We start from the raw sequence: 27,517 nt of genomic DNA, 5'->3' as shown, positions 1-27,517 counted from the left end.
CCTTATATGTGGATTTTCCATGAACGGATTCTGTATCAGAGCTGTGGCAATTTGTGGAGAATACACATAATGCTCCAAGATGTGTGTTAGAATTTAGTTTGAATCCAGGAATAAAGCAGTGGATTACTGGAAAGAATGATTGAAAGGCAAATGTATGCTTTAGTTTTGTACCTGGAGCAATGATTTGTTATTATTAGCCTGATTGTATTTCGGTTATATCAGATATACAATTAATGTCCCCTTGGTTGAAGACATTCACCAGATCTTTAAGTCTTTGGTGATGAGATTTGAAATATTTTATGAGTTTTCCTGTGCCCGAATAAAATTATCCTATAGTATGCTACCAAGGAAAACTAAAAACTTATACTGTACCAACCAAAAAGCTCTCTTTGATATATAAAATTGTGATTATGGGTTATGGTCCCACTTTTTGATAATTAGAAATAACCATTGTGTTTGTCATGACAGATAAATTAAGCTGTCCTGGTTGTCCTCAGCTTGCTTCCTGTGGTCCGTTAGCATTAGCAGGCCATCTTGCAGGTTGAGTGGCCCTTTACCCCGTTGCTAGCTGGATTATCTCAACAGGCTGATAAACTGTCACAGTGGATAATACGCAAAATTGAGATTAAGACAGACAAGGAGATTTACAGAGCTGACTCTGTAAATCTCTCTCCTCCACAGTAGGTGTTCATTTGTGACTAATTTCTTGCCCTATCACACTGATTTAACCCTTTGTCACCTGCGGACGCGCTCCTGTCAAAGCAGCTTATGGTGCACTGCTGCCTGACTCTCATCTGACTTATGACTGCTGTTCTCCTCATCTCTCAGTTAACTGGTAGAGTCTGAATCACATCCCTGCATGTACCACTGTAAATGTTTGTAAAAGCCAGTTTTCAATTATGCCTCAGAAAAGAGACAGGCCAAAAGTGTCTCCTGAGATAAAAGCAAAGGAGGAGGAGGAGGAGGCGGCAGGTGAATGACCTTCATCAGTGCTCATTAGTTCCAGCTGAGGGCTCTCTGTCTGCCAGATGAAGCAGCTGATTTAATGAAGACATGAGTAAAGAGTTCATTGGGAATTATCGCCATTATCATCATTATCATTAACATTATCAGCAATGTTTGATAAAGGGCTTTATTGTGTGTGTGTGTGTGTGTGTGTGTGTGTGTGTGTGTGTGTGTGTGTGTGTGTGTGTGTTCAACAGGATGTTTAACTGGGTAGTGAAAGTGGTCCCCCAACCCCCCGGGACAGATGAAGCTGACAACGACCCTGCTGCTGTATGACAATACACACACACACACACACACACACACACACACACACACACACACACACACACACACACACACACACACACACACACACACACAGAGTTTAACCTCTTTTGGGGTATTTACATAGACTAACATAACCCTAACCCCAACCGTAATCCTATTTCCTTGAGATTTACCTAACCAATAACCACTATTTGCCTAAATCTAACTCTTACCCTAACCTTAACCACTGACCGAAAAATCAGTGTTTTACCAGTTGGGGACATGGCTTTTGTCCCCAGTTGCAAAAATTGTCTCCAGTCAACTGGACTGGTGTTGAGTCTAGTTTGGGGGTATTTACATAGACTTAAATTCATTTCCTGGACACTTACCCTAATTCTAACCTTAACCACTGACCCAATCAGGTCCCAAATTAACCCCCCACCTCCACCCACACACATACTCACACAAAAAAAAAACTCTTATAAAACTTTGTTACCTCACAAATTGATGACAACACACTTGCACACGTACAGTAGAGCATAGAGACTAACAGGATGTGTAATGTGTCACTTACTTAATGCACCTCTTCTCTGTGTCTCTCTGACCTTACAGGACTGCTCCAAAAACAAAGGAGGTGAGAATTATGACTTGTGTCATGCTTTTTTTTCTCCACCTGTAAACATTTATGTACACCTAAATTGGATCACCCCTTCACTGTCACTCTTTTTAACTTATAAACCCCCACAGCAAAGAATCCTGCAGTGAAAAACAAAGAAGAGGCTTCAGAGGAAAGGTAAACCTCTACCAACACCACTTTGACCTGTATATGAGTGTATGTGTGTGTGTGTGTGTGTGTGTGTGTGTGTGTGTGTGTGTACATGCAGTGGGATCTTACGGTCTTTCTTCATCTCTTCTCCAGCCAGGGCCAGCCTGGAGTAATAGGCTGGCTGTCTAATGGGTTCGCCAGCTCCCTGCCCCAGCCTGCTAACTCCCCTCGACTCAGCAGATCCAACTCAGAAGCGGTGAGTGTATAAATAGTCTGAGTGAACAAGTCGTCCACCAATAATACAAAAAGTACAAAAAGAACTGTACAACTAGACAACCAAATACCTGCAAACACCTGCTGATATATCAGCCTGCCTGATGTTTGGCTTACATTAACTACCAGCTCTCAGCATGTCATGAATACGGCTGCCCGCTATGACATTCCTATGACATCTCAGACAGTGATAGCATTTCAATTTTTTAACATTTGTTTTAAATATTTTATCATTTTTTTTTTTTTTAATTGAGTGGGTGTAGTGGGATTTACAGCAGATTGAAGTAAGCATCAATCAAACATATTCAGAAATCTTTCCAAGCAAAGATAAATGACTTAAAAGTAGAAAAATAAGGAATGATAAGAGACTATACAAAAAATCTTTGAAGATTTCAAGATAATATTAATTTTGCACATGGATGGAAAACTAATGCTAAACATTACATAATGATGATTGTCTTTTCACTTACTTTGATGACTATTCACAATAAGATAGTTAAATGGATACTACAGTGTCATATGTTGGGTGATAGTATTTTGACAGACCTGTATGAAGCACACAGATTCTAATGTGGAATGTAGCATCATGTATTTAAATGACAGTATATGACACAGATTATCAGACTTTTATCATTCACAAAAAGCAGACCAAAGGAAACCAGGCTCATCTGTGGGGGAATAACATGTTGCCCTGTCAGTTCTCCTCATCATGATAGAGTAATAGCAGTAATGGCTCATCATACTGTACCTCTTTTTTCTCTCTCTCTTTTCCATCCACCAGGTCACAGAGGATGGAGAAAGGTAGAGTATGATTAGATAAATGAACATTTTAAACAAAATATGCCATCTGAAGATGTAACTGAATAAAAGCTTGTTTCTCTCCCAGGTCTGGTGTGATAGGCTGGGTGGCTCAGAGTCTGACCAAGGTTCTGCCTCAGCCCGATGACAAGTACAGAGAGACTAACAGTCCCAACAATGATGAACACACTGAGGTGAGACTCAAGCCATTTAACCAGTGATTCAACTACCACACAATACAACCTTAAAACTCACATGACATAAAATGATTGACCAGAAAACCAGAGCAAATAGACTAATAGGACCTAGTGATTAAGCCAAACAACACAAAAACTATGTCACTGAACCTTGTGACACATGACTAGAGCAACTTAATGCTGTCTCACAGGTTTTTAAGACGTAATCATTTGGAAGGATTAAGCTACAGGGGATTTATCCAGTTTGAACAGAGCAATACACGCAATACACGCAATACACTCATTATATAGTTTCTCAATGAATAAATACTGTAACGATGTCAGATGATTAATATTAAAGCATTTCATTGATGTTTTGTTTGTAAATTATACAAAAATTAAACATTGTTAAATTGATCAAGTAAAAAGTAAGTTTATAATCTACCTTTGTTTTAAACTAAACTTGGGAAATGATTTGAATTATATCTACAGTTGACCAAATTCTGTGAGTATGAACACAGACAGAAGTCCATGTTTGACATTCTGATGACTTTTCACATTACCTCTGTAGCCAACTCCTAATAATTGACTAATTAATCATTTCCCATTAGAAACATTTTTATCATAAAGAATAAAATATGAAACTAAACACAATCTGTTGTCTGTTGGTTTGACTTGAATGCATCTTTCTCTGCTGTTATAGGTGTACGATGTAGAAACATTGCCAGGTAAGTTTCTTCATCATGTTTCTACATTTTTCCAATTTATAAAGGCTGATGTTTGAATAGATGATTCATTCAATCGATCTCAACCCTTACATACTGTTGAGGACCCTTTTTTACATTTGAGAGCTGAACACCATGAAATGTTTCTTTTAACCAGACATTTCCTAATGTGACCCAGAGTGTACAAAAATGGAAATAAAATGCATGTTTTTAATTTGGTGCAGCTGATGCACAAACTGATTTTTATATATGCAGATGTACTAATTTGACCTGTGTTTATTTTTTAATTCAAAAATCAGCATTCAAACATGTTGTATTCATCATATTTTATAAAATGTTCTCCTAGACTATAAAATAGTGATTTTAATAATTCGATAATATGAATCAAACTGACGGAGAATTTATGAATGTGAATCTGTGTAGAAGCTAATTATGAGTCAGAATATGAACAGTATGTGAGGGTTAAAATTTGAATTGTTTTATAAAACAGAGGAAATGTACAAATGGATACATGTGAATATCATATCTTTTAGTGAGAAAGTAAGCTTTATAATATATAATATTAGAATATAGCTAAATAAATTCCTTACTGACTGAGGTGTCTCATTGATCTGTGTGTATGTTCAGATTTTGATCCCCTCCCTCACATCCCGGTGGTGGAGATGGTGTCAGAGGACGAGGAGTCACAGGTGGAGATTCAAACCCCAACTCAGTTCCCTCCCAAGTGAGTATCTCTTACTACACATCCACAATGAACCAACTAATCTAACCCTAACCCTAACCCAAAGACATACACACACAAATACATGTTGTTAAATCAGCTATTAAAATGTAAATGTCTCTGTTTCTGCTGCAGTGTGGTGAACTGGATAAAGCAAATAATCCCACAGCCACTGCCCCCTGGTGCTGTACCAGAACAACAACCCAGCGGTTCCTCCCGCAACTCTCTGGACAAAAGTACACACACACGCACGCACGCACGCGCACACACACACACACACACACACACACACACACACACACACACACACACACACACACACACACACACACACACACCAGAGACACATTTTAATTTTGATTTCATTTAAAGGACACATGTTTTCTCCTCTCTGCAGTTCTGTCTCCACCACCTGAATCTCTCAGTGGAATCTCACTGGATACTGACAGCAAGGCCTCAGGGTATGTTTGGATTCACTGTCCTTTTTAAAGACTGTCTAAAGTGAATTCAGACATTTTCTTCTAAACACATGAAAGTGTTTAATGTGTTTAAACATTTTAATGCACACTACAGTCTACAGTTAGCCAGTTAGCTGAGTTAGCCGTTGAGTTAGCAGCAGAAAGCTCTCAGACGTAGCGTCCATGTTTCTGGTAGAGGTGGTGACTTTGATTGACAGGTGACACTTGGTAGGGGGCGGGGTTTCAGTGAACTCGGCGGGCACTCCCACAGTGTTTGGGAGCAGAGAAAGAGACTGATTTGTACACAACTTTGAAGCCTAATTTCATATATTTGGTGATTTTTTTAATCATTCAAATTTGGCAGGGTGGTTAATAACACACTTTTCTGTGGTATGTCAAACTCAGAACACATATTTATTCTTACTTTACACGGACTTTAATGACAGAGTGTAACTCTTTCTTGCCACGAGATATAACGACACATGATCTCCATGGGTCTGACTGTGTGTGTTTATAGGTGATGTGTAGGTAATCCAGAACAGGCTTTTTTTTTTCACAAGAGACTTTTTGACTTGTCATGGCAGGATAGGTGTAGGTGGAACTAATAATGCTAATGAGGACTCAATTTAATTAAAATGTCCCAGAGAGCAACACCAGTGAGCCATCATGCAAAATATCACAGCATTGAACTGGCAAAGTAAATGGTAAATACAGTCATGATTAATGCTATTAGTTACACCTGTGCAATTTCCTCTATGGCATTTCAATGTCTGCTATGCTTAATGTCTATTGGTTGAGGCTTTTCAGAGGCTGGTCCTGTACTGAACTTATCTCTGCTTTGTCTCCAGCTTTCCTTTTTTCCCATTTTCAACATATTTAAGCACAATTTAACTAAAAATGTTGGCTGCCCTGAGCAAAACTAAAACATGCTTCAACATAATATTACACAGCAAATAGAGCTTCAGGCATGAGGGTCATAATTAGCTTCATTTGTCATCTATTCATCTGGTATCTGCAGTACATGGAGAATGCAGATGACTCATGCCAGATTGACTTATATTGTATATCTAAATTGTGTAACAATTTAAGAGTGTACAGTTCATTAGTTCCACTCTCCACAGTGTGGTCGGCTGGTTCGTGTCAGGACTGGGCCTGAAGATACCTCAACCCACCACTCAACCCAAAAATGAAGCTCTGGTAAGTTTTTTTTTTTTTTCCTTTCATCCTTTTTAACTTGTCCTGTAATTCATCATTTACCATCTAGTCTTTCAATTGAACGTATAACACTGCTTTCTTTTGTATTTGAACTCTCAGGGTACAGGTGAAGTTCTACAGAAAGGTGAGTTGAGGTTTTATTCACTTTATTATACTTTGGTTTAGTTATAGAAAAACCCCTATTCACGCCATTCTCTTATCAATACCGCTTTTCTTAAATGCCACAGTTCACAGTTCAGTCAAGTGGATCTGCAGTATTTTACTTTTTTTCTTTTTTTGAAGTCACTAGAGAATAATGCCCCCAGCTGGCAGAAAGCATCTCTTTAACAACATGGGGTGTTGCAACTGATGAACAGATAAAAAACATGAATCATTTACACAGATGTCTTTTCTCCCTCTGAGTAACCCTCTGTGGGTCCATGTAACATTTATCTCAGCATGCCCTTGCAAAAAAAAACAAACGAAAAAACCCCATTGCATGTGTTTTTCTGTTGAAGCACCCTCTTGTTTCTGCCCCCCTAGTTTATGAAGAGGTGTTTTGGCCGGACGGTCGGAGCCTAACTCAGTACCTCTTCTCCTTCTGTTTCAGGGGGGAAGGCGCTGCGAGCCCCTTAAACAGCAGGAGGAGACGACTGGGGGACGCTCTGATTCTCACAGACAGACAGACAGACATATACAGATAAACATATTGTATTGTTGGCAGAGACACAGTTGCTGTAAAATGTGCAGCGAAGTACAGTCATTAGGCAGCTGTCAAAAACTACACTACTAAGAATATTGAGATATATTCAACTCACCTTACTGTACTCAATACAGTTTCATATGAATGTATTACAACTTAGCATTTATGCACAGTTTGAGATATACTTTAAAACGTGTGTACTGTATTATATTTAGCGTAATTAGAGGTGTTTTGTCTTAAGTGTGATGGATCTTTGTGATTTTGCACATTTTCTGTTTGACAGAAATATTTAGTGACGGCCATTGATTTGAAATCACTGTAGGTTACATACACAGAGGATTGCAGACAGGATACGTCTCTGCATCTTTATTGTGTTTTAACCTATGGCAATGTGCACTATGCATTCATATTGCCGTTTTCATATCCAGAAAAAGAACAATAATAGGAGATCAAAAGATGATGCACCATTTATAAATTAATACACAAACATGATTCTGTCCTTTCCCACTTAACTGACAGAAATCTGGAAATAATAATGAAAAATGGCAGCTATGTGTATTTATTATTGTGTTGTTTCTGGACAGTATAAGCTATACCTGTATTTACACAGATACAGATGACATTTAGAGAAGTGTCAAAATAGTTTATTTTTCATTATTTATTGTGCTCAAAGCAAGTTCAGTTTGAGTCTTGACATGTAACTGTACATGTAGTTTTTACAAAGGTTTTGTTGAGGTTGCACAACACAAACATAAGAGTATTGTATGCAGTGTAAGGTCTGCTTTGATCCACTTGATCTGTGTCTATGGCCTTGAACTGTGAAATGTGGCCTGGGGGTGTGGCATGGTGTTATTCCAGCCTAGTTTGAAATGATTTTGGAGAAACATATTTTCATTGTCAGGCAGAGAAGGTAGTAAAACACACCCATAAGGTAACATACTGTGATGTAAGGATATTGCAGGAATAATAAAGATTCAGTGTGTGAAATGATCCATGTGGTGGTTTTATCTGACAGCATCTCTACATAGCACCTTCCATTACCAACTTGAACCCTTACCAACTTACAGTCAATTAAACACAGTCATTTTAAAATTGAAGTTATTTAAAATCTTTTTCTAACAGTGAAGTAGAATAATTAGGATTCTTGACATGTGCAAGAAGAGCAAAACCATAATCTAAAAATACTCATTTACAAGTATTGAAAGTAAAATCATCATAGTGAAATCATCAAAGTCATTCATAACTGTGAGTCTTTTATTGTAAACTCAATTATTATTCACATGCATGGAAGTGTAAGAAGCATTTAAGTGTTGTGGCAGATTAAAGTGGAGCTCATTTTAACTTCTTACACTATCATACACTGTTTGATAGTTAAATCTATAACAATGCATTGTATTTTATAACATGGTTAAATGTTTTGTATGTAAAATACTAGTTGGCAAACTAACTACAGTTGCTATGGAAGAGAATTAGGGCCACATGTGAAAAATGTATTTGAGTTCTTGAGTTCTACATACTCCATATGTGTGTTATCGTTCAACATACTTCATGGTTAATAAACAATGGTATGTATCATCTTGGACACACTTAAGCTATAATTAACACGTCACTTCCTGAGAGCCTCCTTGCTGATTGGAGATGCGTAACCATGGTAACCCATGCCAATCATAGAGTCTTAACTAATTTAGAAAAAATATATTACCAGCAAAGCAAAACCTTAATTGAATTGAAACGCTGCATGGATCGCTGTCCGTCATTGTCTGTTATGTTACTGTTGTCACCACTATTGCATTGCATTGTGGGATATTTATAGTGTCCAGAAATAGTATGCACATCACATAGTTTTGGACATACTAAAAAACCTCATATTCTGTTTTAGCGTACTGAACAGCATGTTAGTATAGAGTTTCAGATGCAGGCAGAGTTCTGACTGTAAACTCAGATGTAAAAAAATAAATAAAAGTTCACATATGGCCCTAATACTCTTCTGTAAACGGTCAAATAAATATAATATTTCTGAAATGTAGATGTGTAAAGTAGCAGAAAATTGAAATAAAGTACCTCAGAATTGTACTTAAGCAGGCTACACTATAGTTAAGTCAAATCTACATAGGCCCAGTCAAAGCCAACCACACTGCACTGACCTCTTACACACAAAATGACCCTTGTCACCTTCTTGTAGCTTCAACCAAACTCAAACCTGACATGGTACTAGAAGATGTGGATTCAGACAACGAAGGCCAGCAGAAATGTAAAAGTAAGACCAAAGCTGCAGCAACATCTGCGTCACCACCAACATCTGCGTCAGCGCCTCAACCATCACCATCACCATCACCATCACCATCACCATCACCATCACCATCACCTGCAGCACACCAACAACAGGAAGAGATACAGCAGCCACGAAGCAGTTCAGTAGCATCCATGCGGTCCCAAGAACCAGAACCAAGAGAGAGCCAGACGAAATTATCTCTGGAAGATGCTGAGACCCAGACGGGCCGCTGGACACCATTTATTGAAAACATCAAGAGGGAGGCTGAAGATGTGGCTTTGGCCACCATGGAGGAACGGTAAGGGTGCTGAAGGTGCTCAATTTAAATAAGAATACATTTAAATTGTTTATTAAATGGATTTGGATAACTAAATCCTAAAGTAGTACTGACTCTGAGCAATAGCTTCTTCAGTTGCTTTGAAGCCAACAAACTGAGCTTCATGCTTTCAAAAATATTTAAATGGGATTTTTAAAGTCTTCTGTCCTTATATTTGATATGTGCAAAATATCTGACATCTCCAATCATCATCAATTACATCCATCCAAGTTCTCTTAACCCTTACATAATGTTCACGGTTACATTTTTAGCTGGGCTTTTCCTACTGTGACCCCAAATATACCTAAACGGAAATAAAATGCATATTTTTATTTCTATTTCTGTGCAGCTGATTTTTGATGTTGTTATATTCTTCATATTCTATAAAATGTCCTCCTGCACCATAAAATAGTGATTGTGAATGTCTTTTTTTCAATTAATACATAGAATACACTCTTCATTATGGATGAATCAAACATGTATTAATGACTGATCTGGAATTTATGAATGTGAAGAAGTATAGAGAATATGAACAATATGTAAGGGTTAAAGAATACAATATCAGTGATGATAGAACCTGCTACTTATTGTTTCGGCCTATGTGCACAGGACTGTCTCCCTTTATGTCCTCATAGTCTCAGTTTCCATCTAGTTTGATGTATGTGTGCTCTGAAATGACACTTAAACATAAAAGATTTGGAGATTAGCTGAAGCAATCGAGATATATAGGCTAATAAACAGAACTGGTTTAGAGCCAAGTGGTTTAGTTGCATCATCTAAAGTTTCAGAATATCACATCATATGCATCATATCATATCAGTGCACCCTGCCTGTCTCCAGCCTGCTGCAGGAACGCATGGAGATGGCACGTATGGCTGAGGAGGTTGCCCGGCAGACAGCTGAGAACGCCATTAGACAGATGGCCATTGAAGGACAGTCCATCAAATTCTCACTGGGGAGTCAAGAACTGCTCGAGGAGCCTGAAGTCGAGTAAGACGCTTGAGAGCTGTGTGACAGAGACTTAGATGGAGCATGTGTACATGTGTGGCAGTATGTTGGCACTATACAGCATCCTCGTGAAGTGATGTGTGACTGTGTGTGTTCTCTGTGAGCAGGCTGCCGGTGTCAAGAGAGGAGAGTGAGATGGAGCACAGCAACGTCAATGAGTAAGAACACAAATATAAAGGCTTCTCAGTTCAGGACCCTTAACCCACTTATCTAGAAGCATTACCTAGGAGATTTCACCCTCTCCCTTAAGAAGAGCTGTAGCTGTGTCTACTAGATAAGAGTGTTTATAGCACTGATTTTTTAAAAAGCCCTTACACACCTGTAGTTCACACGCACACACAGGTGTTTTCATTTCTGCCAGCTGATCAGACCTCTCCTCTGGACTGTGTGGGAGGTGCAAACTGGGCCCTTCTGTGAGGACAGGACAACTTAATACATTATTGTTTTGTATCATTTGTGACACAGCTGCACCGCTCATGTAACACAGAGCAAAGTATGTTTCATTATTTAAACAGTGAGCAGCAATCTTTGAAAAACACAAAAGGTAATTGGACAAGACTTGCTGCTAATATTCCCAGAATCCCAGAAATCTCCTTTTTTTTTCTTTCTAAAAACAAAAATAAATAATTAGCAAATAAGATAGAAGAGTCTTCGAACATTATGGAAATACTCAGATAAGCACAACTTTTGTCTTCAGAGCTTCAGGGGAAAAAATGCTTAAAAAATGCTTAGCACTGGGAACCAAAGGTAATACACAAGGGGACAGCCCTAATCTGACATCTAATCAACCATGGTTATTGAAAACACCTCTGTGTGTGTGTGTGTGTGTGTGTGTGTGTGTGTGTGTGTGTGTGTGTTTTCAAGGCCTCTATTATACATTGAGCTGTAAACTGTAATTGGTGATTGTTTAACCTCAGATCTAAATGTCCACATGTTGTCATTGTCTCCAGCATGTAGAGCTTGTTGAGCTGATGAAAGAACTCTTATTGAGAGCTTTGAGCTTCAGTATCTCCACTTCCTGTCGCACTCATGTTGTTTCAGTTTCCAGCTTCTTCATTGTCGGGTCTCGCACTAAATCCCGTGGGCTCTCGTTATGTGATCTCCGCGCGCAGCATCACACTACCTTGTCATAGCAACCGCAGCTTCCCTTGGCAACAGCCTTCCTCCCCCCTCTCAACGGTTCCCTCGGTAACCGTGTGCACCTGCTGCTGCTGCTGCTGTTGTGTCGCGTCTGACTACACAGGGAGAATGATGATGGATGGAGACGTTATGGGATATTTTCCCAGTTGTTTCTGTAAAATTTCTAAAATCTCCTGATGTGGTTTAAACGACCTCGCGACTGAGTTTGCTTCACTTGTCGCGTCTCGTCGCTCGTGGACATTTTCTGAAACGATACGCTCGTGCACATTGACAGAGAAAGTGAGTAATGTTACCGTGTTAAATGGTCGGGGTTGAGTAATGGACAGACATACTCTATTAAATGAATAAGTTTGACCAATGACTTAATACTAACTTTATTACTGCTCTCATATGTTACAGGTGGGTTGAGTCTTAAATGAGCCAGTCACATATCTCATATTATTGAATACATTTGCACAGTGGTGATTTTAGACCCTTTTTATGGGTGCTCAAGCACCACTAAATTTGATTTCAGCACCACTAAAAATAAATAAATGATTATTGTATTTTTAGTGTCTGTGAGAGATGGGACAAACACTTATGCTACAGGTTCAAATGGTTTTATTTTAACAGGTTTAATGTACTTTGGATAGTTCTGTCATTAATATTGTGTTTGCTTCGGGATTCATTAACTATCTTGGAGTCCTTTCTGTAGAAATCTGATTATTCTGAACCACTATCGTTATTATTATTATACACTAGAGTAGACCATTTATATATCTATTCATATGTTTTGTTGTAATTTACATTATCTAGTGAAATGAGTACTTTAGCGGTGAGTTTGAACACTTGCAGGGCATTGCATGTCATACATTTAGTCTAGAAAATATATCAATGTTTGCACATTTTCACAAACAGTAATATTCAACACATCACATGTTAACTAAATGTGTTGAATAAATGGTAGATACATAGGCCAAAAACCTACAAACAAGGCGGAAAATGTGCCTTGAAGTACAAACCATGCAGTCTTTAATGTTTCCTGTTTATTCTAACTGCAGTAATCATGCCATCTGATTTACACTACAGGTCTTGAATCACAGTTTTTTAATGTCACATACACCTTTAAAAATGTTGTTTGACTGCAGGGTTTCCCTATAAATATCAGCATATCCATCCTAATTGTCGTACCCTGTTAATTATATTAAATATAACCCACAGTCATTTAATGGATCATGTTGTGTGCCAGCTATATGTGCTCCCCTTATACTGCCAGCCAGCTTGATACATTGACTTATTCAACTATCTTGTCCTGTCTTGCAGAAAGGAGGAGAACCTTTCTGTGGAGGAAGAGGAAGAAGAGGAGGAAGTGACTGAAGAACCTATCGTCAGCGAACCAGGTAGAGAGGAATTTATCCAGATACCTATCACTGTACATACTGCAGTACCTTTAGCTTAACACTATTGATATCACTGGAACATCTGGAACATCAACATGCTTCTAAAATAAGTTATACAAATGTTTAAATCTCATGAAATCTAAAATTAAACAAAAAATAATAATAATCTAGAACCCGAGGAAGAAGAGGAAGAGCCACAGCAGAAATCCCCTTCTCCACCTCCAAGTCCTGAACCAGTGAAGTCCCCTGAGCCGGACCCCGAACCACAACCAGAGACTGAAACCCAGGAAGTCAAAGCTGAGCCTGTAACTGAGCAGCCGCAGAAAGCACAGGAAGACGACCAAGACACCAAACCTGACAACGCTGCTGAAAAAGTAACACATCCCTTTGCTTACATGAATTTTCTTTTTTTTTGTGATCAAATGTTTTATTTTGTTTTAAGGAAAGGTACAAACATACAAAATGCGGAAGAGAAGAAAGAAAGAAAGAAAGAAGGAAAGAAAGAAAGAAAGAAAGAAAGAAAGAGAGAAAAAAAAACCCAAACAAGTATATGCACATATAAATATAAATATATATTCCATACATACATATATAGGCATATATATACATATACACATAAACAACCAACTAAGATAAAATAATAATAGAACATAAAAGTAAATAAATAATTATAAAAATAAATAAATAAAATGAAATAGAATTTAAAAAATAACAATAATAATAATAAATAAATAAATAAAATATGTATATAAATTAAATAAATAAATACAAATCTAATGAAATCATAGCAAAAGTTTACATGAATTTTCTTATGGCTTCTCTCCTCCTACTCACCTGTTCCTTTCATTTTTACCAACCACATACAGTATATGAGATCCATCCACTCATTGGTGCTCATCACTAACCTGCTGTTTAATTCATGTGCTTTGTGTGTTGTGCAGGAGGAGGAAGCTTCTGGGGACGGCTGTGGTGGTACGTATTATTCACTCACAGTACCAGTCAGAAGTTTGGGCATCTTCCTATTCACATGAATGAGAAGATATTTCTTATTATTTCTTTTTCGTTTCAGTAACTGAATCATTGTTTTATTGCTGCATGTCTGAAAAGTTCTGCAGTACATGATCTGTTCTCTTGTCTATAAAAAGTCTGACATACATTGCTGTTTGCTGTTATCCCACCTTGCTTATATTCTGCCTGACTGTATATTACCTGTCTATATGCCACCTGTCTCCTCTGTAGCTCCAGTCAGCTGTGATGCATTTAAGAGCTGCCTGATGCGCATTCCTCACACCTCCGAGTGCCTCGGCAACATCAACGCGTTCTTCAAAGAGAACGGCATCTCCCCTCCCAAAATACCCTCCATGCCTACGCTACCCACCCAACTCTCTGACGTTACCAAGTACCTACCCTCCCTACCACCTGAACTGCGCCAAGAGCTCTCTCAAATCAGACTCACGCAGGTTCCCCGAAGTATCGCCCAGACTCTGACTGAGCTTTTGCCCAGAGACTCTGAGGGTTCAGTCAGCCCCAACTTGTCCACCGTCTCTCAGAGTTTTTCGAACCTCCCGCAGAAGCTTTCGCAGATTCCCAGCCAAACGCAGCAGTACGTCATCAACGTCCGGAACCGCCTCAACAGCCTTATGCCTCAAGATGCCTAAGAAACAACAGCAACAACAACAACAGCAAAAACAGAAGACACAGCAAGATTTAGAACTCAACCAGCTCGTCCGTCACTCCCCTCTCCCTCCTCCTCACCATCCCCACCTCCGATCCCGCTCCCCATCTCCATCCTCCGCCAACAGTAGCGCCCTGGAGTTGCCCAATGTGCCGTCCTACCCTCGCCTGCCACCGATCGTCAGCCCCCCGTCTAAGCAGCTCACCTCTCCGTCCCGCCAGCTTTCAGGTCTCTCTAACCCGGCGTTCTTCATTGAAGATGACTCAGACATTTCAGCAATAAGACCCGCAGGTGATTTTTTGCCAGCAGTGAAAAGTTAACTGTCCTTTTGTACATACCTGAACCCAATCATAATGTAGAAAGAGTTGTGTCGTGATAGGTGGAATCAGAATAAAATATCTCTAAAATGATAAGAACAGATCATTGATATTAAAGTTGATGTAAAAATAGTCATAGATGAAGCAGTTTGCAAGCAGGAAGTAATCAAGTGAGTTCAGATGATGGCTGTTTTGTGTTGTGTTAGAGGATTTTTGTACATTTTTTTACGTTATCTCATTCTGTTGTGCCTCAGAATAACTGTTTAGTTTCTTCAGTTGAGGTATGAAGCTATGCAGGTAAGAAATGGTATTTTTGGATAAAAAAAAAAAAGGAATAGATGCACATTTTCAAACTGTACTACAGAGCCTCTGAAGTCCTGAAAGGTGATCAAATATCTATTAAACCAACAAGGTAAAGACATTATTAAAATAGTTCAAGAGAAAACAGCATACAGACTGTCGACACATTTTATCTTTAAAGTCCGTGTAAAGTAAGAATAAATATGTGTTCTGAGTTTGACATACTACAGAAAAGTGTGTTGTTAACCACCCTGCCAAATTTGAACGATTAAAAAAATCACCAAATATATGAAATTAGGCTTAAAAGTTGTGTAAAAATCAGTCTCTTTCTCTGCTCCCAAGTGCTGTGGGAGTGCCCGCCGAGTTCGCTGAAACCCCGCCCCCTACCAAGTGTCACCTGTCAATCAAAGTCACCACCTCTACCAGAAACATGGACGCTACGTCTGACAGCTTTCTGCTGCTAACTCGGCGGCTAGCTCGGCAGCTAACTGTAGACTGTAGTAGTAGTAGTGTGTGCTGAATGTATTTATACCTCGACAGCAGCAGGGGCGGGTTTATGCTAATCATTTTCAGACCCGCCCACTAAATCCTGAACACAGAAATGTTGAAACACAGTTTGTGAAGCCTAGCTCCACAATTCAAATCTAAATGATTTAAATGCTTTTTACACCTTTTTTTTAGAAATACATTTATGACCTATTTAATGTGTTTAGAAGAAAATGTTTGAATTCACTTTACACGGTCTTTAAAGAAGAGGACAACCTGTGTCAGTGTACTTTGAGCCAGATTAGACTGACTGAATGGCTTGCCAGATGAGTAAACCAGTCCTCTGAGCTATAATAGCATTCTTATTCATGGCCTAATTCTTGCATTAGCTATATGTAGGTCCTTGTAAATCTTCTTCCCCTGTTGCACTGTCCTACCTTGCCTCTGCTTGTGTTTGTGACCTGCTTGGCCCTTCGCAGTGCCGTTACATGAAGCATGAGTGTACCATCATGTCTCATCATTCACTTAGAGTTACTTTGGTTGTATTTGTCCCTATTTGACATTATTCGCGATGCCCTTTGACAAATATTTGGCGTCTGTCAACCTCTACAGAGAGCTCCAGCCTCAGCCTCCGTCCGGCCGTCAACGTAGAAGATGTCGACTCAGACAATGAGAGAGCAGGAGAAGGAGGGGGAGGAGGGGGGGAAGGAGGGGAGGGACAGAGCTGTATCCCCCAAATCCTCACTCCTCAGGACCCTAAAGTAACAACCCTCACTGTCCCTGTGACCCCATCAGGAGGTCGTCAGAGGTGAGAAATAGCAGCACAAACCCCAAATTACATACAGTAACTTACAGAATATGAAAATGAACTTGTTAAGTATGTAAACACAACACTGCATCTCTGTTTGTACATTATAAACAGACTAATGTGTAGTATATTTAAATAATTTTGACAGCTTTTGGACTGTAGAGGTGATGTAGACTCCTTATTTCTCTGGTTGTAGTCTAAAATATGTGTTTTTATGTATGTTTTTCTCTCCCCTCATGCTTTGCATCTACAGTAAAGGAGACAAAGAGTAAGAATACTGCATGGGTTCTAGTTGTCTCTGTTGTGCTGCGGTGTGCTTTTCATTTTCTTACAACAGTGCTCATATGCATTCATGATAAAACAGTTCCTAACACAGAAATGGAAAGTAGAATCACTGCAATGTAATTTGTCAGGGTATTAGCTTCTCTGTTTGCAAGGAAAGCAATTTGATCCAAAATCAAATATTCACGGCTGCCGAATTCTAATTGCAATATTATTAAAAAAATGCTCATAAAAGATAAGAATTTTAGTGACAAAATGTAAGACTGTGCAGTATGGGTAGAATCAAATATCACAATATTTCTGATTAAACTATCGATATTTTGACAATATTGTAGGGATGACTGTTGGTGTTTTCACAAAATATTTACGTGATGACATTTTTGATAAATAATGATCAGTAATATGGATATAATGACTAAATGAATAAAGGCAGATAATACAACAGTCTGTTAAGCTCAATTACATTTTTACTATAATGCAGCCTTTACAAGTAGGAAAAGACAGTTATTCCATATCATCATATTACGATAGTCAAAATCGATATCTATAAATATCACAATATCGATATAATATTGATTAATTTCCCAGCCCTACTCTTATGCATCATGGTTTTAATTCATCAGCATTTATTATTATCATTTTGTGAATGTCCTGCAGAAACCACCTTGTGTATGCAATAATTGTTTAGGAGAATGAGGTTCCCGAGGTTATGAAATCTTTTATGCACATACAAGAAAATACAGTAAGAGCAGCTAATGTGACACACAGAAACCAGCACATGAGGTTTTTGCAGGATGCACACAGTTTGTTATAATGGATCATTGTGTTCAGGATTGGGAAGATGTTGGGGGTTTTTTGTCTCATGTTGTTTTGTTGTAATGTGTTCTGTGATTGTGATTATGCACAGTTCTGTTCACTTTTGCATGATATACTTTGGTGCTTTTGGCTACTGTATGGATGTCGGCATGATGAAGCAAAAGTCAATAAACTGATGCATGACCATCTCGCACCCAGCATCATCACTGTGTCACCTACCTGAAAAAATATTGTAGGTGATTTACTATTGCCTGTTATCTCTTTCCTGGATTAACATCATGCTTTTCTGGACACACACACACACACACACACACACACACACACACACACACACACACACACACACACACACACACACACACACACACACACAACACACACACATACAACCCACCCCTCCTCTACCTGTCCCTCTCCTTTAACAACACACTTGAAACCCTGGTCTGAACATCCACGACAATAGTGGGAGGAATCGTAGGACTATCTGGACAAAGATGTAAGATATCCAACCCTTACTAAAATACTCTATCATCTAGTGTTCATCTGTCTCACCATCCACACATTGTGCCTCTGGGTTGATACCATCACCTGTTTTAACTGGTCTCCACTCACTCATTAAACAGATCATATAGGATTTTTAGTATGAGCATCTATGTCCTGTCCCAATCTGTGTGGCATTGTAGTTTCATTCACAATGACAACAACAACAACAACAACAACAACAACAACAACAACAACAACAAAAAACAACTAAATAATGCAAAAGTGTCTCAAACCAATCTTGAACCAGTGATGTGTCTACCTAACTTTAGTAGGAGGCTGCAGTCTCAAAGTGAGGATGATGATGATGAAGCAAGCATCCCTGTCAGAGCCTGGCCTAGTCAGTCCAGCCTCCACAACACAGATGAAGTGTGAGTACTGTACACTCATACACACACACATACCAAATGGATGTTCTCAATGACAAAAAAAAAAAAAAAAAAAAGTTCAGCGTGATCTAAGATTATTTCTGCCTTTATATCCAAGTTTGAAAGAACGTCCGGCATCTTCAGCCAGTCAGAGCAGCACAGTGGTCAATGAGCGTCTTCAGGAGCTGGTCAGGATGTTTAAAGAGAGAACAGAGAAGGCCAAGGAGAAACTCATCGATCCTGACAGCTCTGACGAAGATAGCGTCATCCACTGTGAGTGAGAGACCCTGTTTTATCTCCTACAAACCTTTGCGCTTTTCAAAAATTACACAAGACAAAAATACACAAGCAGATCATGCTGTTGGGATATAGTGGCAGCTGTTATAGTACATTGTATTTACAGGTTAAAAGAATCAACTTTGCCCAGCCTGGAAAACACACACTCCTTAAAGTCATACCTACACCTTGGATTGCCCTATTTTTACACAAAAAGCTTAATGACAGTCACACACAGGTGAGTTGAAGCAGCAGTAGCTTCTCTCAGAGTTTCCACCTCTCCTTTATCCCCAAAGTTGTAGCATTTAGCATGTAGCATCCCTAATTTATCCCCTCAGTGGTGTCCCGCGATCCCACAAAAGCACCTCAGCATTACATGGAGATAATCTTATGTTAATAACTTTTTAGCAAGCCTGTTTGTGGCTATGTAGCATTTGCAGTATGCTAGTACAGTGTGCACCTTTAACTCTATTTAGATGTAAGTGCAGAACAGAACAGATAATACAGTGGAAAAATGCAGAAGTACAGTGTGCACAAGATTATCTATTGAAGGTGGAAATGTTGTTGTAATAAAATGCAGAGGTTGTAAAATTGAGAGTGTTCATGACTTCTCTTTTTCCACATGTATTAGCCAGACAGTAATGCAGAAAGCACTTGTAGGTCTGTATTTGTATTTTCTGTCAAAGAATTGTATTTTCATCAGCACGGTTCGGATTATAGTCTATTAATGACAATTCCTTGTACCCCTTGGGGGGTAAAATCTACTAGGATTGTTGTTTTTGACTGATATAAAGGAATGCCTGCAAAGTCACTTATTTGTGGCTCAAACAAGCCCTTAAACAGAGCATACAGCTCTACATCAACCACTGAACCTTCTTCCCTGCATCCTGATTCCCAAAACATTTGTATATTTGGACCTGTATGTTTTAATTTTTTCTTTCCCCAATGTTCTGACATTCTGCATCTCCTCTTTGATCTATCATCAGCTCCTCCTCAGGCTCCTGCCCCTGCAGCTCAGCCGGCAGACGGGCAAGACAAGGAGGCACAAGCAGGTCCATCAGGAGGAGGAGGAGGAGGAGGAGGAGGAGCAGGAGGAGGAGGTGGAGAAGGATTAGAAGAAGAGGGAGAGAGTGAGGCAGAGGAGAAGTCTAGCGGCTGCTGCAAGGTGAAAGCTCCTCGGTGGATACAAGCCTGTATGCACTACCGCTTCCCTGCCAGCATCGACCCTTTCACCAGTGAGAACCCAGCCGGTTACCTGCTGCCACCTACTGTACTGTACTGTACTGTACTGTACTGATCAGTACTATACTGAACTGTACTGCACTGTGCAATAGAATCAGCTTTACTCGAGCTACTCAGAAATTAATCCAAGTTGAGAAAAACACAAAACAATACAATTAAATGCAGAGAGACGCAATTTAAAATCATACATGCAGGAAGAAAAACAGAGATCATTAAAAGTGATGGGGTTTGAGTAAAGATGAATCTACTGTACTGTCCTCTTAATTTAACACCTTTAACACCTAATCGTCTCATTTACTTTTTTCTCTTCCCTTTCACATTTATAAGGATTTAGTGAGCCAATCCATTTCCTGTTTCATGCTTCCTCCTTCAGCACAAAACCAACCATCAAATAATGCTTGAGAGATTTGTCAGGCTCATATACCAAACCTCTCTATGTAACAGTGTGTGATGGTTGTAGGTGCTTGCTTTGTGACTAACACTCATTTGCTACTTTTGACATTAACTGTGTGTGTGTGTAGTAGACTATAAAGCCTCTCTGGAGTTTTCCTCTACACCTCTGTCAAATCTCACATTTCTCCCTCACTCCCTTCATCCTCTCTCCTCAGACCTAATGTACGTGTTGTGGATGTTTTTGGTCTCTCTGGCGTGGAACTGGAATGCGTGGTTCATCCCAGTACGTTGGGCCTTCCCCTACCAGACTCCAGATAATATTTATTACTGGCTGCTGACTGACTACCTGTGTGACCTTATTTACATCCTTGACCTCACCGTCTTCCAGCCACGCCTGCAGTTTGTCCGTGGAGGGGACGTAGTGGTGAGTTAGGAGACTGGAGGCTATCATAGTAACAGAGCGCCATCTCATGATAGAAACATGGAATTACAGAAAAGTCTCAGTCTCAAAGTTGCTGCTAGTTATGATTAACTCAGACTTTCACAACACAAAATGAAATCTGTAGGCTATTAATCAGAATTTAAACAGTTTTTTCTTAATATTAAAGCTATGATTTGCTCCTATGTGAAATTCATATCTGCACTTGTTTTGTTTTCATTACAGTATGATAAAAAAGAGATGAGAAAGAATTACATGAAAACCAAACGCTTCAAGGTGAGTAATCAGCAGTGTTGGGGAATGTTATTAATTACATTACAGAATGACTGCCATTAAAAAGTAACTAGTTACATTAAAGCATTACCTTCAGAGAAAAGTAACTGGTTAGAGTACTTTTGTGTTACCAAAAATGAAAACCTCTTTGTGATTCCTCACACATGTTGTTAAAGTCAAGACCTTTAAACCATCATCACACAGCCAAGTCTGGTCCATAATCTGTAAATCTTTACACTAATAGCAGGGATGACACACACAATGTCACAACATCAAAAAAGTAATCCAAGTAACCCCCAACACTGGCAATCAGAGTCTGTTTCATCACATATTCTGTGCTTCACATCAAATCAGTCAAACAACAAGCACATCCAGCAGTCAGAGTGAAGTTTCTCCTTCCTGTGTTTCAGTTTGATTTAGCCAGTCTTGTTCCTCTGGAGTTCTTCTATTTCAAAACTGGTATCAACCCTCTGCTCCGCTTACCCAGGCTGCTGAAGGTGAGGCTCTCTCACTGCATTTTCAATCATTTCCCCTTTAAAATCCATTAAAACCTATCACACTATGGACTTTTTCAGAAATAGTGGGTGTAAAATGTACTGAGCCACACATAACCACATGACACTGTCAATATTAAACATAATATCAGTAATGTTTTAAAAATACATTTTTTTTGTCTCCAAAGCTTTGTATCCATTTTGGTCATTTATGTATCTTTTTTTTTAAATAATGGAGAGCCCAATTTAAACCCAAACTCTACATCTATTGCTGTGTTCTCTATCAATTCCTCCACAGATCAACTCTTTCTTTGAGTTCAACGAGCGTCTAGAGGCCATCTTGACCAAAGCCTACATCTACAGGTCAGCTGAAAACTGATTGTATTTTACTGTGTTGACTCCTGTGTGTCCTGCTCTTATTCAGAATCCTTTCACCTCTATCTTCTTTTCTTTTTAAAGCATCAGTAGACAGAAAAACACCACACAGTTGAACAAATATGTGTTTTTAGAGGATCAGTTCATTCAGCTGTATTGCTCTCTGTCTCTCAGGGTGATCCGTACCACCACCTATCTTCTTTACTGTCTCCACTGTAACGCCTGCCTTTACTACTGGGGCTCTGCCTTCAGTGGACTGGGTTCCACCAAGTGGGTTTACAATGGCAAGGGCAACAGGTTGGTTGGATAAACACTCACACAAAGAACATCTTTCTGGCTTAATTCTTGTTTCATCTTTTGACTTTACTGACTTTCTTTTTCTGCCTTCCTCCTTTCCTCTGCCCAGTTACATCCGTTGTTACTACTTTGCAGTGAAGACTCTGATCACCATCGGGGGTCTACCTGATCCCACCACCCTGTTTGAGATAGTCTTCCAACTCATCAACTACTTTGTTGGAGTCTTTGCCTTCTCTATCATGATTGGGCAGGTAGGTGCAGGAATATGAAGGAGACTTGCAAATGAATTCACTATTCAAGAGTCTTAATGCAGCAAGGACACTAATACTTCATAGATCTCTTTGCACAATGGTTGAGCTGTTTAGTGGCATGTGATTCTTCCAAAATATGATGTTGAATTAACAAGCTTTGTCTTCTGATTGGCTAAATTTGCTCATTTGTCTCTCAGATGCGTGATGTTGTTGGAGCAGCCACAGCAGGTCAAACCTACTACCGCACCTGTGTGGACAACACTATTAAATACATGTCCTCATACCGCATCCCCAAAGATGTCCAGAACCGTGTCAAAACCTGGTACAACTACACCTGGCAATCACAAGGCATGCTGGGTAAGAGGAGTAAAACGCGAGCTGTTCATATAGAGTATATTATATACATCTGAGCTTTTAGTCATACTTAAATTCTTATCTTCTATTACCCAGATGAGCAGGAGCTGCTGACTCAGTTGCCAGATAAGATGCGTCTAGACATTGCTGTAGATGTCAATTACTCCATTGTCAGCAAAGTTCCTCTTTTCCAGGTAGGAATCCTTTAGAAACACATGCAAAAAAATAGCGGAGTATGTGCAATATAGTTTTCTTAAAGCTACAATACAAAGTAGGGGAGAACAGTGTTGGTTATCACATTCATAAGATCTCTGTCCCTGGCGCTATTAAAAAGTGTTGGTAGAGTAAACCACCTGATATTGAGGTGAGAGGATGTTTAGTGTTTTTCATGTGAAAATGTAAATATCCAGCTCTTCAGTGTTTCCCTTCTAGGCTTTTACACAATGAGTTTATAATCAAACAATCATCAGCATTAAAAAGTATGAAGAGAGAGCTATAGTTAGGTAGGTTTTTTCTTAGCTACATTAAATCATGTGGTTGTTAGCTTTGTTGGTAGCAAAACATCCCAGTTGGGGAAGTGTGTCACATTCTCTTTGGGGTTGGTTGTCACATGTTGGCATATATACATATATGGTTTGATATATCTAGTTCTTTCTTTCTTTTAAGAGAGCAGAATGAGCAGGAACTTTGTCAAGAAGACAAACAAGAGCCAGACTCCTCAGGATGTAAAGCTCAGAGCAGTCAGAGAGGTGGAAATGTACAATATGGTCATATAAGGACAAAAAATGCTCTTATAGGAATGATTTTTCCTGTTTATGTTCTCTTGGTGCAGGAGATGTGTTAGGTTGTGTTTCAATGAAACTAAACATTTTAAATAATGTTTAAGATTGTCTACATTTTTGACTTTTCCTCATTAAAACAACACAGAGACAAACAACTCCATAGTGTGTGACTACCAACCCCATGATGCACAAGACATATTTGATGGTTCATATCTTTAGAACAGAATCAGCTGAAGGACAGTCAGACCACTCTATTCCTACCTGACACTTGATGCTTCTATTACACATTAAAATGAATCTATTCAGTGGTTTATGAGGAATTCAAAGGAAAGTAAAAAGTGTGACTACCAACCCTGTTCTCCCCTATCTCATCTGAATGCAGAACATAGTTGTGGTAGACACCCATATGGAGATTAACCAGACATAAACAGAAGCCAAAGTTTGACACTTTTCTTTGTTCTTTGACCCTCCTCTCAACAGGGTTGTGACAGACAGATGATCTTTGACATGCTGAAAAGCCTTCGCTCTGTTGTTTACCTGCCAGGAGATTATGTCTGCAAAAAGGTACATTGTGTACTCATATTTGCATTCGTTTTTGTTTGTAAAAGGCAACTGCATGAGAGAAGTTGTAACGGTTGTGGTGTTTATTTAGGGTGAGGTCGGTCGGGAGATGTACATCATAAAGGCGGGGGAGGTGCAAGTGGTTGGAGGACCAGATGGAAAGACAGTTTTTGTCACTCTCAGAGCAGGTTCAGTCTTTGGAGAGATCAGGTACAAAATGTTTTAAAACTAAATTACGTATTTTTCACAATTGAATAGAATTTCTTTACATAGACACACACACTTAAAATAGCCACAAACAATCAGAGTAATTTTCACACTTCGAAGTTTCTCATGCTCTTGTCTACAAATGACAAAAAAGATGATATGCTTACTTATAACTCATCTCATTTCTACTCCTATAACTCTCTGATTGGCAGCTTGCTTTCAGTTGGTGGTGGGAACAGACGCACAGCCAATGTGATTGCTCATGGCTTTGCCAATCTCTTCATCCTAGACAAGAAAGACCTGAATGAGATCCTAGTCCACTATCCCGAGTCCAAGAAACTACTCCGCAAGAAGGCCAGGTTAAACAAACGCATAACCAAAATATCAATATGTAGAAGCCACAATAACTCTATGATCATTGTACTCTGAATTCCAGGGCTGAGAAAGTTGTTAGAAGTAACACTGTTAACCCTGCACTACATTACAGGGAAATACAAAACCTTAATAATGAGCCTTTAAAATAAACATTTTACAATCACATGCACAAAGCAAGCCACCTGTTAATGACAATGCTAAATGCAAAAGCAGAAATGATTCTGAGTGTGTCAGATCAACCAGTAAAGAACATTTTGTTAATTTATTTCAACACAGTATAACATCACACAGTGGAAATTTGGAGATGGTAACAAATTGAGATTAAACCAAACTCACACACAATCAAACTGCATGTTTTCTGCAATGCTAGTGACAGCACATAGGGGACTGTATGCTTGGATGTATTTACTACACTGTTCTTCATTCTGATAAAAGTGATTTCAACCACAGAAAAATGCTCAACAAGGGAAAGAAACCTGAACCCAAAGAAGAGGCAAAGGAGCAACCCTCAATACAGGCGGCCCCTGTCAAGCAAGAGACCCCCAAACTGCTCAGAGCGGCCCTGGAGATGAAACAAAGATCCTCTGGACTTAAAGGAGCTCTGGCTAAAGTCAAACAGAAGACCAACAAGTCCAGTATCTCACTGCAGGTAAATGTACATAAAAGCAAAAAAAAAAAAAAAAAAAAAAAAAAGCAACTTGAGTTAAACATCTTCTCTTCTCCTTCCTCGTCTAGCCATCCATCTCCTCCTCCCTCCCTCCTCCATCTCCCGCCTCCAGCTCCGGACTGGAAAGAGACGATGACACACCGTCACCCATGTCAGCCAGCTCTACGTTTCACCCTGCTTCACATTGCCGTAACCACAACAACAATTCGGCGACGCCTCTCTCTGCATCGCAGCGCCACAGCGCCACAGACGAACCGGCGGCGTGTCAAAAGGAGGAGGAGGACGACCATGACGAGGAAGGGAAAGAGGGCGGGAAGGAGAAAGAAAAGAAGCGGGGATGAAAGAGCAAGGCAAGGAGAGAAAAAGGGAGTCAGGAAAGAGGAGTGAGAAAGCTATGAACTTTGAGGAATGTGGAAAAGAGGAAGTTAAAAGAGGAATTATGTAGGGCATAAAGAAAAGTGACAGCTGTGAGTGTAATCAATGGGGAATAAAGGAACACCAGAGGAATAAACCATGCAGAGACTATCTGCTATAAAAGGGCATAATGAAATAAAAAACAGAGGTGTTGTAAGCGAACATGTACAAAAACGGTCCTGTTTTTAGCCTGATCTCCTAAAGTAGTGAAGGCTTGCAGCTTACAGTAATTACCAGCTATCAAAGTAGTACTGTATTCCATTCTCACCCATTTTGCATATTATATCCTTATAGCTCACTATGTACAGCATGCTGTGTAGTTGCAGGAAATCATTTTTCTATCATTTGATGATCACTTGATATGATTTACATAACTTTTGCTGGAAGAGCCATATCATAAACTACAACTACTACGTCATGATTACAATCTCCCGCTGCTTTTCATTCTCCTTTTAACCTCAACACATCTTTATGAATGTCATTATTATTATTAGCTCAACTAATATAGGAGAAAGCCATTTCTCACCTGGTTACCTCTTCAGGATTTAAACTCATTGTGTCTACACTGAGTTTAAAGTCTGCTTTAATATGAATTGAGTGTAGCTTACTGTGTGATGAAGACTTATGGGATGGCATAGCTAAGCCATAACAGTTAACTCAGTCATTTCTACACAATTGAACATCTGGTCTTTGTCTATGTTTTTGCTGTTGTTGAATACTAAATGTTTACTGATTTTTTTTTTGTAAACTTGAAAGTACAGTTTGCCTTACTTTTTTTGGTCATTTACTTCTGTGTTGTGTTAGCATGAGTAGCTCGCACTGCTAATGCTTCTACAAGTTTGTCTAAAAAACTGTACTGACCTAGTAAAGCTGCATTTAAGGTTATACATGACTATGAACAGCATTGTCATCATAACGTATGTTACAAATATGAATCAATGTTAGGTCATCTGATATATATTTTTAGTCCATCTTTGACCTTTATAACTTTAAGCATAGCAAGCTTGAGCATCATTTAGCTTCTTATTACCTCAACTCTGGATTTTATATGTATTTACTGTATGTCATCTCGAAGCAATCAATATATCACTTATTATCACTAAACTTAAAAATGTAGTCATGAATATATTGACTACCATTGCTTTATACATTTTACAAGTACAAAAAATATAGTTATCTTCATGTTTTCTTTTGTTTTGTACTATACTGTAAATACATTTGTTTTTTGAAATTTAGATTGAATACATTTTCATTTTCTCAGTTATGTAAACTCCCAGTACTGCTCTACGCTGTCATGACATGTAAAAATGCTAAATGTGAAATTTGTGCTGTGAATGTTTAT

At 39.0% G+C, this 27,517-nt stretch overlaps 1 protein-coding gene across 1 annotated transcript; it reads left to right on the top strand.

Annotated features, from left to right (window-relative positions):
- The first annotated feature begins 1,203 nt into the window (after positions 1–1,203).
- LOC128359503 (cyclic nucleotide-gated cation channel beta-1-like) lies at positions 1,204–26,102 on the top strand. The gene is given in 39 exon segments (XM_053319997.1): positions 1,204–1,275; positions 1,867–1,888; positions 2,002–2,047; positions 2,174–2,276; positions 3,075–3,094; positions 3,180–3,285; positions 3,971–3,995; positions 4,620–4,716; positions 4,849–4,949; positions 5,111–5,174; positions 6,293–6,368; positions 6,486–6,510; positions 9,251–9,325; positions 9,440–9,638; positions 10,497–10,646; positions 10,772–10,822; positions 13,107–13,183; positions 13,355–13,557; positions 14,125–14,155; positions 14,423–14,734; positions 14,820–15,149; positions 16,574–16,769; positions 18,680–18,778; positions 18,894–19,052; positions 20,049–20,163; positions 20,166–20,286; positions 20,902–21,110; positions 21,351–21,401; positions 21,809–21,895; positions 22,191–22,255; positions 22,442–22,564; positions 22,674–22,815; positions 23,013–23,172; positions 23,266–23,363; positions 24,432–24,515; positions 24,604–24,722; positions 24,932–25,078; positions 25,545–25,743; positions 25,830–26,102. Coding segments are annotated over 39 exon segments (4,632 nt in total).
- Positions 26,103–27,517: the final 1,415 nt, after the last annotated feature.

Source organism: Scomber japonicus, chromosome 5 (genome assembly GCF_027409825.1).
Source record: "Scomber japonicus isolate fScoJap1 chromosome 5, fScoJap1.pri, whole genome shotgun sequence".
Taxonomy (NCBI): Eukaryota; Metazoa; Chordata; class Actinopteri; order Scombriformes; family Scombridae; genus Scomber; species Scomber japonicus.
This window is presented reverse-complemented; position numbering and strand designations above follow the sequence as displayed.